At 43.4% G+C, this 14403-nt stretch overlaps 1 protein-coding gene across 1 annotated transcript in view; it reads left to right on the top strand.

Moving 5' to 3' along the window:
* LOC309719711 (uncharacterized protein) overlaps positions 1-13799 on the top strand; it is a 31883-nt gene extending 18084 nt beyond the window's left edge. The window contains exons 3-6 of the mRNA XM_082556013.1: positions 71-185; positions 689-733; positions 3098-3185; positions 6408-13799. Of these exons, the coding sequence (XP_082412139.1) occupies positions 71-185; positions 689-733; positions 3098-3185; positions 6408-13163 (7004 nt within the window). The 3' untranslated portion in view covers positions 13164-13799. The remainder of the gene's footprint in view (positions 1-70; positions 186-688; positions 734-3097; positions 3186-6407) is intronic.
* Positions 13800-14403: the final 604 nt, after the last annotated feature.

The raw sequence follows: 14403 nt of genomic DNA, 5'->3' as shown, positions 1-14403 counted from the left end.
GAGTGGTTCTTAACTGGAACCAGCACTTAGTTCCCCTTAACTAATTTAAACTGTGTTTCAATGTTTCCAGAGGTGAAAGAAGATGAGTGGGAGGAGCTCGGCTCTGACATCGCTGCACTGCATCGACTCCAAGGACTGTCTGAACACATGTTTGATGAAAGCTTTATGAACACCTCAACAACCAGGTATCTTATGACTGGAACAGCTATTACTACATTACAGCTCCTGTGGGTATCATAGACATTGGTTATCAGAAGCACTGTGGGGCTCTGCCACTGTGACTGGAATTGTATAGATGTAATGTAATCCTGTGCAGCAGGCAGATACTGACCCGGCGTGCCGCAGACAGCACTTAAGCTTTAATGCCAAAGTCTTTTCAAAAACACAGAGGTGGACCCAGGAGTAAATGATAACAAGCAGAACTCGAGTGAAACCACAGAATGAGGGAGGACGAGCCAAAGGACAGGAGTTAGACTCAGACAATAAACACACAGCAGCTAAGGAGGGCAGAGGAAACAGGTGGGAGCGAATCAGAAGACGAGACGAGGAACCAGACAAAGACCCAGTGACATGACAGAAGAATGCACCTACAGATTTCAGACTTCACTTTGAGATTTTACCACTTGTACAAAATAAAATTAAGTAAAAAGTAATCTATAACAAATAATGCAGGATGTGTTTCGTTTAGGGGAAACGACTACCACCAATCAAGATTTGGAAGATCTGTGAAAAGGTAAAGAAGCTTTCAGTCATTTACATTTTTTAAATGGTGTTTAGCAGGTTTAACATCTGGATGTTTTATGTCCTTTGCAAGTATTTGTAAAAGAATTTGGACAGTGCTTCACAATACACTGGAATTTTCTATTAATAGTTGGTTATTAATGAGCCAAAAAGCCCGTTAGGATTTATCACAGCAGATCATCTGCCTCCTCTGCACTTCCTCCTTCACTACATCCATGGATCTTCTCTGAGGATTTCCTGTTTTCCTGCTGCCTGGCTCCATCTTAACATCCTTTGTCCAGTCTATCCACCCTCCCTCCTCTGCACGTCTCTAACTTTGTCTCCAGCCTGCTCAGCAGCAGCTGTCCCTCTGATGTACAATCAACTCTGTCCAACGTGGATTTAGTTTGTTTTATTTATTTATTTTAAAGATAGGGTCCACAAACGGCACTTAGCTTGTTTATGTTACTTTGGAGTATTTTAAAGAAGTGAATAAACAACACGTCGCCACTGTCACATCCTGGTTCTTTTTTTGCTGCTGAGGTTTTTGTTCTGGGCTATGACCTGGTGTTTTGTGCTGATTGAATTTTGAATCTTGTCACTCATCATTGTTTTGATCTTGAATTTGGATTTATGTTCAAGTTCAAAGTGTTTATTGTCATGTGCACAAAGAAAGGCATTTCTCTGTTCAATGAAATTCTTTCTCTGCTGTCCACACACAGATGCTGGTTAATATGTACAAATAGATAAAATACAAATAGCATGAATAAATAAATGGAGACAAAAAAATGAAGTATTAAATAGATTTATGTACAAAGGAGCTGTGAGCTTAATATACTGCTTTGACATGTGAGATGACCAGAAGTGCTGTTCAAAAATGGGTCAGCTGTTCAAGAGTCTGATTGCAGTGGGGAAGAAGGAGTTGTTGAGTCTGGATGTTCTGAACCTTCGTCTCGAGAGCAGAAGTGTGAACAGTGCGTGTTGGGGGTGTGTGGGGTCTTTGAGGATGGAGGCAGCTCTCCTCTGGACTCTGTAGATGCTCTGCAGAGACGACAGCGGGGTCCTGGTGATCTTCTCCGTGGTTGTTAGGGTTCTCTCTGCAGGCGTTTGCCGTCCATCGCAGTAGTGCTGCCGTACCATGCAGTGATGCAGCTGGTCAGGGTGCCCTCCACGATGCAGCTGTAGAAGCTGCTGACATACCAGGTTTCCTCAGCCTCCTCAGGAAATGCAGCAGCTGCTGAGCCTTCTTGACCAGCTGTGTGGTGTTCAGTGTCCAGGTGAGGTCCTCCGAGATGTAGACGCCCAAGTGTTGTCCTCACACGATGACACCAGACCGGCCTCCTCTCTCCTGTAAGCCGCCTCGTCCCCTCAGTGATGTGACCGATCACTGCAGTGTGGTCCACGAACTTCAGTATGGTGTTATCCCTATTGGAGGCGACACAGTCGTGGGTGTACAGGGTGTAGAGGACGGGGCTGAGGACACAGCCTTGTGGGACACCAGTGTTTGTAATAATGCCGGCTGAAGTCCTGTTGCCCATCCTGATGGACTGGGGCCTGCCAGTCAAAAAGCCCTGTAGCCAGTCACAGAGGGTGAGCTGCAGGCCGAGTGCTGCCAGCTTGTGAGTGAGTTTGTGTGGGCTGACAGTATTGAATGCGGAGCTGTAATCAACAAAAAGTACCCTGATGTATGAGTCTTCGTTTTCCAGGTGGGAGAGGGAATAGTGAAGGCAGCAGTGATGGTGTCTGACGTGGACCTATTGGGCCGGTAGGATTTCTGCAGGGGGTCCAGAGTTGCTTAATTTTTATAGTTAGTTTCCTTGTGCTCATGAGCGTCCTGATTGTATTGTTTCTCTGGTGTAATTTAGACGTCTTTAGGTTATCTAGTTTCCTTTAGCAGTCCCCTCTTGTTCCTTGCTCTCCCTCTCTCTCCTGCTGTCTCTCTAGCTCTCTCTGGACTGCCATGTGTGCTATTGTCTTCCCATATCTTAGTCTGCCTGGAACTGGAGGCTTAGCTTCTCCAAGAGATAGTGTAAGCAATGAGAATGTCTAAGTTGTGGAATTAAATTCAGACACAGGTGGCCAGGAGGAGACAGAGAAGGAATACCTGTCCTCATTGATGCACCTGCACCCCCCAAGGCCCTGCATGTGTGAGGGTGTGATGGAGTGGGAGGAGCCCACTGAGAACAGGGGTCCCAGGCCCATCCTGATAGACGCCCTCCAGCTCAGCTCTAGAATCATTTTGAAGAACCCATGTTTGAACCTCTGACTGTTGTATAAGATCCAAGAACCGTGTTTTTGAAATATATTTTGTCATTTCGTTTATTTCACAGGGTTATGAGATCACTTCAGTTATGCTAATATGTTAATTTTCCATCAGGCTGGACACTGAAGAAAACCCACTAACTTTGCTGGATGGATTTCAGGACTGTGAAAACGTCACAGCTCATGTCATTACGAAGGAGAAGGTCAGTAAACATGAGACAGAAAATGAACACACATTTAGATTTAAGAGATTAAACAGTGCTGAAAACACAGAGATTGTTTCTAATGATGAAAGTCATTAGATCTAAACTAGAACTTGATTGGGCTGATAAAGATCAGCATTTCCTTCCACTGAGTATCTGCATCTTTTCTTCTTCTAAAATGGGACAAAATGTGAATTCAACATGAACAAAGAAAAAGAGTTACTAACAGCATTAAAACAGCTCATCGTGGTAGCTGGGTTCGCTCGAGGACGTGTTTCATACCTGGTGAGGTTTGCATTTGGCACACTTACGTACAGATCGACACATCACATCAGAGCAGTATTAACTTAGTTATTACAACACGCACACGGCTCAGTCAGGCCTGGTTTTGAACCCGGTCTTCATTGAAGCAGAGTGTTGTACTTCTTCCTGTTTGCACTTTCTTCAGCTGTCTGAGAATTTGGGATAAGACAGAATGAATAGTTTTGCATTAAAATGTCCCACCTCACTCCTCACACACAAACATCACAGACGTTAGTGTAGCTGCTGCACGTTTATCTTCTAACCTGAGCAAATGTTTGACAGTAAATGTCTTTAACATCCGGGTGAGGAAATCCCCAAAAATCCGACTGTGTTCATGTGGACGTCGCGTTTTCAGTGGGAGAAACGTTTTGTCATCATCCCAGTCGGATGACAGGAAAACATTCCCTTTTACATCCACCCTGGAATGCTCAGTCACTATCTTCTCCTAATAGAAACACACGAGGGATGTTTGAGTTTGTGTTATTATAGTTTTGTAATTTCTAATAAATGTTTCTTTATGTTTCACTTTTCTTTATACAATTTATTTTAGCTTCAGGCAGTTTGAACATGTTTAGTTTTAGTCTATTTAATTATTAGTATAATAATCAAAGTTGTGACATGACAGGGAACACTGTCACAGATAGTAAGATCAGAAACTTTATTTCACAGCAGACATTTTAAAATGGGGACTTTGAACAAGGGCTGAGAGGAGGCAGCCCACGGTCCCAAGAAGAGATCAATCAATCAGCTTCCATCCAGCAATAAAACACTACAAATGAGACTGAAAAGGAAAAACTAAACTTGCATGAACACCAGAGCCTTCCTCAGGGTCAGGCCTAGCAGCATCCTCTACTTCCCCTGAAGAATATTCTCAAAGGAGATGTTGTTAATGAACATGACACGAGCGTCTGGAAAAAAGCAGCTCAAGCTTGCGAGGAAATGGAGGCGATGGTGTTCTGCATTCCTATTCCCAGCCTCACGGGAAGGCAAATTGCTTCCTCTCTCACGCTGGAACACGAACAACCCTCGCTCTATATTTTTGCCGCCAGCAGCTTTAATCAGCTCCTATCAAAATGAATGCAAGTCCAACATGTCTGTAACTTACTCTGCCTGTTACTGCTTTTTAATCAAGTCCTGCCATCTGGCTTTTTAGTTAGAGTCACCTGTTGTCCATCAGTCAGGGTTCCAATCGCATTATTATACTGATAATTATATAGACTAAAAATAAATACTTGGCTGAAACTAAATTAAATTGTAAAAAGAAAAGTGAAATATAAAGAAATGTTAATTAGAAATTGCAAAACTATAATAACACAAACCTCAGAAAATAAAACTGAGGTTATTGTGCTCGGCCCTGAAAAGCTTAGAAATATGGTATCTAACCAGATTCTTTGTCATGATCCTGGGTCGTTGACCCAGTGTTTTGTGTTTCTTTTTGGTTTCATCTTGTGTTTGGTGTTTCTTCTGATTCTGTATTAATTCTTTGGGTTGGTTGTCGTGTTTATTATCCCTACCTGTGTCTCCCCTCTGTGCTCTGTTCAGGTCCCTGCGTTTTGTTGTAAAACAGTCTGTGTGTTTCCGGTTTTACTTTGTAGGTCTGCTTCTCATCATGTCCATTAGTGTCAGCTGTGTCCACCCCTGCATGTCATCTCCTCATTACCTAGTGTGTATTTATACTGTGTGTTGGCTTCTGTTCATCGTTGGATCGTCTGTGTTTCTCGGTGTAACTACGTCTCTCTGCATTCTCAGCCCACGTTTCATGCTTAGGTTTGTCATTTAGTTTTTCCAGTCTAGGTTTTTTCAGTCATTTGTCTTTTCTCACTGCCTGTTCGGTCGCTCCACTTCTGTAAATAAAACATCACTCTCATCACCAGGCCTGCATTTTGGGTCCTTTTTCTCCTACACCACACGGCTCACCCCGCCAGCCGTGACATTCTTCCTCTGGATGTCATTACCTTGGCCTCCAGTAACGCTGTGAGGAACCTTGGAGTCATTTTTGACCAGGACATGTCCTTCAACACACATATTAAACACATATGTAAGACTGCGTTCTTCCATTTGCGCAACATCTCTAAAATTAGAAATATCCATATCACCCTATTAGAGCACTTCGCTCTCGCTCTGCAGGCCTACTTGTTGTTCCTAGAGTATTTAAAAGTAGAATGGGAGGCAGAGCCTTCAGTTTTCAGGCCCCTCTTCTGTGGAACCAGCTTCCAGTTTGGATTCAGGAGACAGACACTATCTCTACTTTCAAGATTAGGCTTCAAACTTTCCTTTTTGCTAAAGCACATAGTTAGGGCTGGACCAGGTGACCCTGAATCATGGGGTCATATGATTGTTGGGTTTTTCTCTGTATGTATTATTGTACGATCTACTGTACAATATAAAGCGCCCTGAGGCGACTGTTTGGCGAAATATAAATAACATTGAAAAATTGAAATTATAATTATATTATTATGTGTAAGGCATATAAGAAACACTATGTATGTGCGTGTGTGTGTGTGTGTGTGTGTGTGTGTGTGTGTGTGTGTGTGTGTGTGTGTGTGTGTGTGTGTGTGTGTATGACAGCTGCAGAGAGGAAGGACCTGCAGAAACGCTCCTTCATGCATCCAGGATCTAGTTCTTAGTTTAGTTTAAATTAACTATAACTAGCCTGGTGTGTGTGTTGTGTACATTTTCTTATAAACGGGGGTCACTTATGTTACCTGTTGGTGGTCCTCACTGATGAGACCAAAACAGCTGATCAGGGCCAACTGAGCGTCAGGCTCAAACTGCAGGTTTACTTCAGCAGAACAGATTCTTCACATTATATCCACAGAGCCAAAAAATGCTCAGAAATTTCACCTTATAGAAATTAACTGAGACCAAAACAGTTATCCTGGAGCTCTCTCTCATTTCACTCTTTGCTTCATTTTTCAGGACTTTAACACCTTCTTGGTACATATCGAGAAACAGAAGGTACAAGACTGGCTGCTGGGTGCTTCAGAGATCTCACACAGCTACAACCAAAAGCTTCTGATCATGACCGACACAGAGGAATCCACCAGTGACAGAGTCCAGCAGGAATATAGCAAGGATCCTCATTACTCCGTGAAAGTCACCAAGGACTGCCTGTTCAACGACTCCTGTGTACCAGCAGCAGACAGATACACTGTGGTCAAAATATTTGGAAGTGTTTCAGAAGATGGACAAACTGTGTCTGGACTTGATGGAGCTTCACTTGCAAAGCTGATGTTGAAACCATCTCTGGAAGCAGCTCCAGTTTTCTCTCTTGATGGAAACACAACCACACAGTTCCACCAGAACTTCATTCGGGTTTTTATGCTCCGCGGCCTCCAAACAGTCTTAGAAACCAACCAGAACAATCAGCAGATTTACCAGGTGATGGATCGACCTGACTCCGTTTCCAGCTACAAAATCCCACAAAGACCAGCTGATCACAGCACACAGTATGACCACCAGCAGATCGTAATGATGGAAAATGACCCTGTGGTCAGAAGAGCTGCTGAATATTTGTATGAGAAACATCCAGCAGTTAGTTCTGTCTATGTTCTTGATGAAAACCAAAGACCCAAACTGATCCACGGTGAACCAGTGTCTCTGTCAGAGGACAGCAGACTGGTGCTGGTAGGTCATGGTGAAAAAGACAACGCAAGAGAAATGAGACTGTCAGGATACAGTTCAGGAGAGGTGGCACAAATCATCGAAAGGACAAACAGAGGCAGCGATAAAATCAAAACAACGAGTGTGGTGGCCTGTGAGGTTGGATCAGACCAACGATTCATGGAAACTCTGCTGAGGGACCTCCATGAAAATAACATCAAGACAGAGCTTCATGTGAGGGACGCTCTCATCCAAGTCACACACACAGGAAGGAAAATCACTCAGGAAATCTCTCCAGAGGGGCTGCAATGGAGACATAAAGACAACAGCAAGAAAGTGGTGGCAACACTTGATCGCAACGGAGATGTAATAATGAGAAACGAGCCTGGAAGTAAAGGAGAGGCTGTTTTTACCAATGAAAGAAACTTTCTGGGTGGAGAAGAAAACACGGACATCAAAAATCCAGCAAAAATTTTTATAAAAGAAAACAGCTGGCCAGATGAACCAAAGAGGTTTGTTAACCCAGAGGTTTTTAAGAAGATTGACCAAAATAAAGTTAACGAGATGAAATCTGCCATTGATGAACTCGAGGCACTGTCTTGGGGAATCTTTCATCTGGGTAAAAGACCAGAGAAAATCAGTGTCAACAACCCAGGAGAAATAAGAGATTATGAAATAAGGAAAAGAGAAACAAAGGTTATAAATGGGGAAACTGAAACAACTATTACTTGGATAGATGATGAAGGTGAAAAAAATAAACTCCTTAAAGAATGTTATGAGATCAAATCAGGAGAAGATATAAAAAAGATAATACGTCATTATGCAAAGGATGGAGAAGGAGAGACTACATACCTGAAGATCAATGACTGGATATATGAAGTTGACCCTCAGAGGCTGTACGTGTATCCAGTTGGAAAAAAGCTTGACAACAATCAAATAGGAAACAATAATGTAATTGATGATATTAAGAAATGTATTAATGAACAGGCGGGGAAAGAGAAATACCCAGACATGCGACAAAACATTTTTAAAAATGTAGAGAATGAGGAAGAAAAAAACCAACAAAAACAAAGATATGCTGAATATGTAGAAAAAACTTTTTTTGGAGAGCACCCAGATGTTTTTAAAGGACATCTGACAGGTTACGAAAGACTGTCCATGGAGGCCTGGTTCACCACGTATTTCACTGCAACAGTTATATCTGAATCTGCGAGAAATTTCCGAACATTCCCTCTGACTCTTATGGCCCTGGATCTGGTTCGAAACAATAACGATAATACCCGACAGAAAGGTCTGGATTTTTTCTTTGACAATCATCCAATGGCAAGAGGAGGCAGTTGGATTGACCCGAGCAGACGAGGATTCGCAGGCTCAGCAACACCTGAAGATTCCAGCAAATTAAGAAATTATGTAAACCCTAAAACCGAGAAGCAGCTCATGGGTGACCTTGCTAAACTTGTAGAACGAGAGGGTAACTTCTTTGAAGAATGGAAGAAAACCGTTGGTAATGGTGAAAGTGATGTGGTGAAACACATGACTGAACTTTCAAACACCTACAAAACAATGACGGCTGATTCAGACTTACAAGAAAAATACAATGATTTCGAAAAAGACACCAAGATTACACAACCTGAAGATCACAGAAAACCTTCCACATCTGGAACACTGGGAGGATACGATGATGGCTACGTCACAATGCGAGACCTGAATTCAGCCTCAGAATTAGAAAATACCTTCAAACATGAATCTTATTTCTCGAGAGCATCTGCATCGTTGGCTGAAGAGGTCCATGCTGCACTACAGCACAAATATGGTGAAACTCTGGCAGGAATGCACCTTCAGGAGGGAACAGCCCGAATAGAAAACGGACAGTTTGTATGTAAGCTCGTGTCAGAGAGACCTGGTGCTGAGCCCGAGGAGTTCAGGGCTGATTTATCACCACAGAGTCAACATTACAGTGAAAAGATGTGGAAGAACATTGAGACATCAGTGCATGAGATGGAGCAGCACAGTTCAGCATCCTCCCATCAGGTTAACAAGTATGTAGAGAGGACTGGAACTGCTGTTGGAGCTCTGGGTCTCATGCTGGGACTGAAAGGAGCTGCTCGTGCCTTTGAAGAGGGAAACATCAAAGATGGTGTGGTGGGGTCTTTGCAGACGGCTCATGGAGTGACGGCTATGACAACATCTGCTATTGCAAGCAAAGCTTTGACCTCAGAGTCAAGAATCGCAAAAGCAATCATGAGGAGTCCTGCAATGAAGCGTTTTATGACAGTTATACCAATAGTGGGAATTGGATTTGGGATCTACAATGTAGAACAAGATTTGGAGAGAGGAGATGCTCTGGGATACATTGATGCTGCGTTCGATTTTGGCATGGTTGAGTTAGATATTGTTGAGCTTGTTCAGCCTGAACTGGCACCTTTCATCGCACCTATAAATCTGGCTCTATCAGTAGTGCGGATGGCCATTGATGATGTTTATATGGGCATCCAGAATGAACTGAAGAGCCTCAAAGCAGACGCTGGAGTTTTGGACAAAATAGCTGCTGTTTTTGTTGGCTTTGGAAAAGGGATCATGCACTTTGCTATACATGTGGCTAGTGTGTTTTATGACTGGCGTTATGATGAAATTGAGGAGGGACGAAGACTTGTTGCAGAGATCTCAGATTATCACCAATATTATAAAGTCACAAAGCAACAGGATGGAACGACAGCCATTGATTTTGCTGCTGGCGCCTCCTCCTCGAATGGAGGAGGTATTAACTTCTGCCTCGCTGATGAGGGTCAGTCTGAGCTCTGCATGGACTATTTTGTTTCTCATGATGAGAGTCCAAGAAGACAATGCTGGAGCATTAACACAGATGGAAGCAAAGATATAATTCTTGGTCTGGGAGAGTCACATGGATTAGAGCACAAAACACTAAAGAAAAAAGTACTTATATTTATACCAGCTGGATCTGTGACAGTGGTTTCAGGTAATAAAACTCTTTCCTATTCGAGGTACGGGACATACAGGGGAAACAGAGACTCTAATCGATTTTTTGCAGTTCAGAAATCACAGGACGAACACATGATTGAAGTCATGTTGAGCTACTATTACAGACTTCATGGGGAACCAGGGGATGACACATTCTTCCTCGGTCCACAGAGAAGTTATGTCGAAGGCTCAGGAGGAAGGGACACCTACATCATTCCTGAGAATGGAGGGAAAACGATCATTAACAACTACGATCCCTACAGAGCACAAGACACTCTGCATTTCAGTGTCAACTACAGCCACATTTCTGTGTCTAAGTCAGGAAATGATGCTGTGCTGACGTATGAGGGCAGTCATACTGTAGGAATACAAAACTGGTTTTTAGGAGAAGATTATCGTCACATGGACATGATGTCAGGAGACGGAGTCTTATTTGAGATTTCCTCCACGGTGGTTTCTTCAGTTCAGCTGGTGGCCAGAGGGATTAACAAGATGTTCAAGACACAAGGTGAAGTTGTTGATGCATCACAGCCACTTTTACACACAGTTACAAACATCTTTGGGTCTCAGTATGGTGATGAACTCATTGGAAATGGAGAAAGGAACCTGATAGATGGGGGAGGAGGGCGAGATCGTCTGATTGGTGCTGAAGGAGAAGACATTTACATGGTGAAAGGCAGAAACTTTTCCTTTGTGCTCATTGAAAATTACTCCAGAGACGAGAAAACTGACCTGGCCATCATAGAAGCAAATCTTCATACGTTTGGAGTCAGAGTAGAAGGTGATGATGTTCATCTGGAGGCTCACCATGGCAGCACAGTGTTTCATGTTACTGTAGTGAACTGGTTCAGATCATCAGCACACAGACACTTACTGTTCATTACAAAGGATCTGATCACCTTCACAGTGTCGGATAACAAAGCTGACTGCCTGCAGAGGAACATCACCACATGTATAAAGAGCCTCAGCATTGACTACAGCAGCTCCCCGTCTCCTCTGAGGGTGGACCTTGAGAAGAATGATGCTTTGGACAGCGTGACAGAGGTCCGCGGGTCAAACTATAACGATGTCATCAAAGGAAACAAAGAACACAACGTTCTTGTCCCTGGATTAGGAGATGATTTCATTGAGGGGAGAGGAGGAGAGGACTGGTACGTTATCACAGCAGGACAAGGAGTGAAAACCATCAACAATCTATCACCAGATCTAACCTTGGACCTGCTCTTCCTTAAAGAACAATATCAGGATATAACATGTAGATGTGAAGGTCAGAGCATCATCATTCGGGTACACGGCAGAAGAACTGTTATTTTACAGAACTGGTTTAAATCAAAGAATTATCAGCACCTGCAGATCAAGACCAGTGATGGAGTAACAGCTGAACTGAAGCCCAGCATCAGCAGCTGTGGACAGGATTTAATGCTGCCTTTAACCAACTACAGAAACCTGAGTCCTGAACTACTTCCAGTAAACTATGACAATCTATGCATGTATTTTTATAAAAAGATAGTATACTCTCATCAAAAAGCAAGGATTTATTTTGATAGAGGCAACTGCATGCACTGGGGGAAAGTGATGATTATGAATGATGTTGAATCAGTGAAAGAAATGTACGGCTCCTCAGGATTTGACATCATGGTTGGAAACAGCAATGAGAATTTACTGGATCCACACACCGGGGGGGCACTGATGATAGGAGGGGAAGGCAAAGACACTTACATAATCAAACATGGGGATGAAAACATGGTAATCATTGATAACTTTGCAGAAGATCAGAAAACTGACACTGTGCTGGTAGATATGGATTTCCTTGATGGAAGTCGAGTCATACTGGACTCAACAGTTTCAATGGAACCAACAAGAAATGATGTTCATGTTAGAATCATGAAAAATGAGGAAAGATTAGAATTCATTCTCCGCAATTATGCTAATGGTGAAAAACATCAGCATCTAGAATTTCAGAGCTCTGATGGCGTCCATTTCAAACTCAAGTCTCTAAACTCATCTGAAGACGACTCTTTCTATCAGGTAGAAGCTTTCAAAGTGACTCTCACACAGTCTCAGGTGGACTGTCGTTTGGACCTCAGCGCTCAGAGAAATCTGTCAGAGGTTCACACAGTGCAAGGCTGCCCCTCCCAGTCTAATGTTATAATAGGCAACAACCGAGACAACGCTCTGATTGGTGGGTGGAAGGACGACGCCTTGGATGGAGGTGATGGAGATGACACGCTGGTAGGAGGAAATGGAGCTGACATCCTGATTGGTGGGAGAGGAGACGACACTCTTTATGGTGAAGATGGGAATGACACACTGATGGGAAACTCTGGCCGGGACGTCTTCCTTCCTGGACCAGGAGCTGATCTGGTGGACGGAGGTCCAGGCAGAGACTCGGTTCTCTATCGGGGTGATCATGAGAAGGGTGAAGGGGTTTATGTTAACCTGCTGACGGGCCAAGGCCACCATGCTGACGCTGAGGGCGACGTGTTGAAGGATGTGGAAACTGTGGTCGGCACCATCTATTCGGACATCTTAGTGTCTGGTTATGAAAGTTCTCTTCTCAAAGGCTCAGATGGTAACGACATCTTGGTGTCCACCGGTGGAGATTATCTGGTTGGAGGTGATGGAAATGACATTTACATGTTCACTTTCAGCAACGGCTCAGTCACCATAGACAACTGTGCGACAGACAACGCCACAGATGTTTTGTACCTGAGCTCAAATTCAAGTCCAGAGTTTGACTGCCAACTATTATCTGACCGAGTCCTGCTGACCTTCTTTGGATTCGATCAATCAACTGTAAGGATTGCACTGCGAGGCTGGATTAGTGATGATGATGAATGTGGCCATTTGGTGCTGGTGTTCAGGGAGGTGGAGGCGTCGGTGGACATGCTGCTGCAAGAGTGCCAGTATAGAAAGAAGGAATCACTTTGGTCATTGATCATAACCCCGGCTATCTGCATCACTCTTCTTGTCTTCCACTTGGCTTTTGCTTTACAAGGGTCTCGAAAATTAATCAGAAAAGCACAAAAACAAAAAAGACAAAAAGAAGATGAAACTAATGTTGAAGCAGAGTCAGCACCAACAGTAATGTAGACCGCTGCTGCTGCTGCTGCTGCTGCTGCTGCTGCTGCAGGTCACACATTCTTTAAACATGTGATTTCACAAATAAGTTCTTTTTATACTTATAATTATACTCACTTTGCTAGTTACTCTAAATGTTGAGCTAATCATGAGTATTCTTGCTTTCTAAAGTCTAAATCTGTCACGTTTATTAATCAACTGCAAACTAAAGGAAAGTTCCTGTAATCATAGATCCTGAATGTGTCTGGTTCAGTTACCCAGAGTAACCGAGGAGTCGTTCAGCTTCAAACATCTTTAAATTACACAAAGTCGACAAACTGTGGACAAACGTGCCAAATACCAAAGAAAAGAACTGCACTTGGTGTCGTTGGGATTTACCACCGTGGATCATTAGACACTGTGTGAATTTCACAGCTTGAACAAGCTAGTCGAGTTCTTACCAAACATGTACCTGACATAACACTGATCGTCTTTTATTGCTTTTATTTACTGTAACGGCTGCAAATTTCTGAGCTTATTCAGAGGTGGAGAGTGTGAGCTGTTTTGTAATGTGGACTCATCTCCCCACACCACTAAAATTGATTTTTAATGCTATAGACACATATATTTTGTAATAGTTGAACAATAAACATTTACTGTCACTGATTTGTGCTGTATGGTGATGTTAAGTGTAACAACCACTCTGATCCATCCATCTATTCACTTCCACTTATCCTTTTCAGGGTCGCGGGGTCACTGGAGCCTATCCCAGCCGTCTTAGGGCGAGAGGCGGGGCACAGCCTGGACAGGCCGCAGTTGTATTATGTATTATTTTAATATTAATGTCAAGTGAATGGGATTTTTTTTCTTAGTCCATTGTGAAATGTAGAAAATCACATAGTAATTTAATTCAATTCAGCTTTATTTAGACAGCACCAAATCACAACAACAGTCCCCTCAAGGTGCTTTATACTGTAAAGTAGACCCTACAATGATACAATCATATGACGTCCAATGAGCAAGCACATCCAAGATGACAGAGTCCCCGGGTGGAGCGCCCTCAACCATCCTACCCACGGACTCCAAGACTCTGACTGTTGCTCGGTGCAGAAGCACAGGCAACAGTCAGGACCTGTTCCCTAACCAGAAGGCGCAGGGAACACACTCTCTCGTACAGAGCAGCAAGCTGAGGGGACACTCAGCCCAGCACACTGCCTCTCACCCGGGCAACTCCAGCCTGAGACAGTCCTGGCCGCTGCAGCACACGTTAACC

The sequence above is a fragment of the Aulonocara stuartgranti genome (assembly GCF_965226115.1).
Source record: "Aulonocara stuartgranti genome assembly, chromosome: 12".
NCBI classification, from domain to species: domain Eukaryota; kingdom Metazoa; phylum Chordata; class Actinopteri; order Cichliformes; family Cichlidae; genus Aulonocara; species Aulonocara stuartgranti.
The sequence above is the reverse complement of the archived record's forward strand: the minus strand, read 5'-3'. Positions and strand labels throughout refer to the sequence as shown.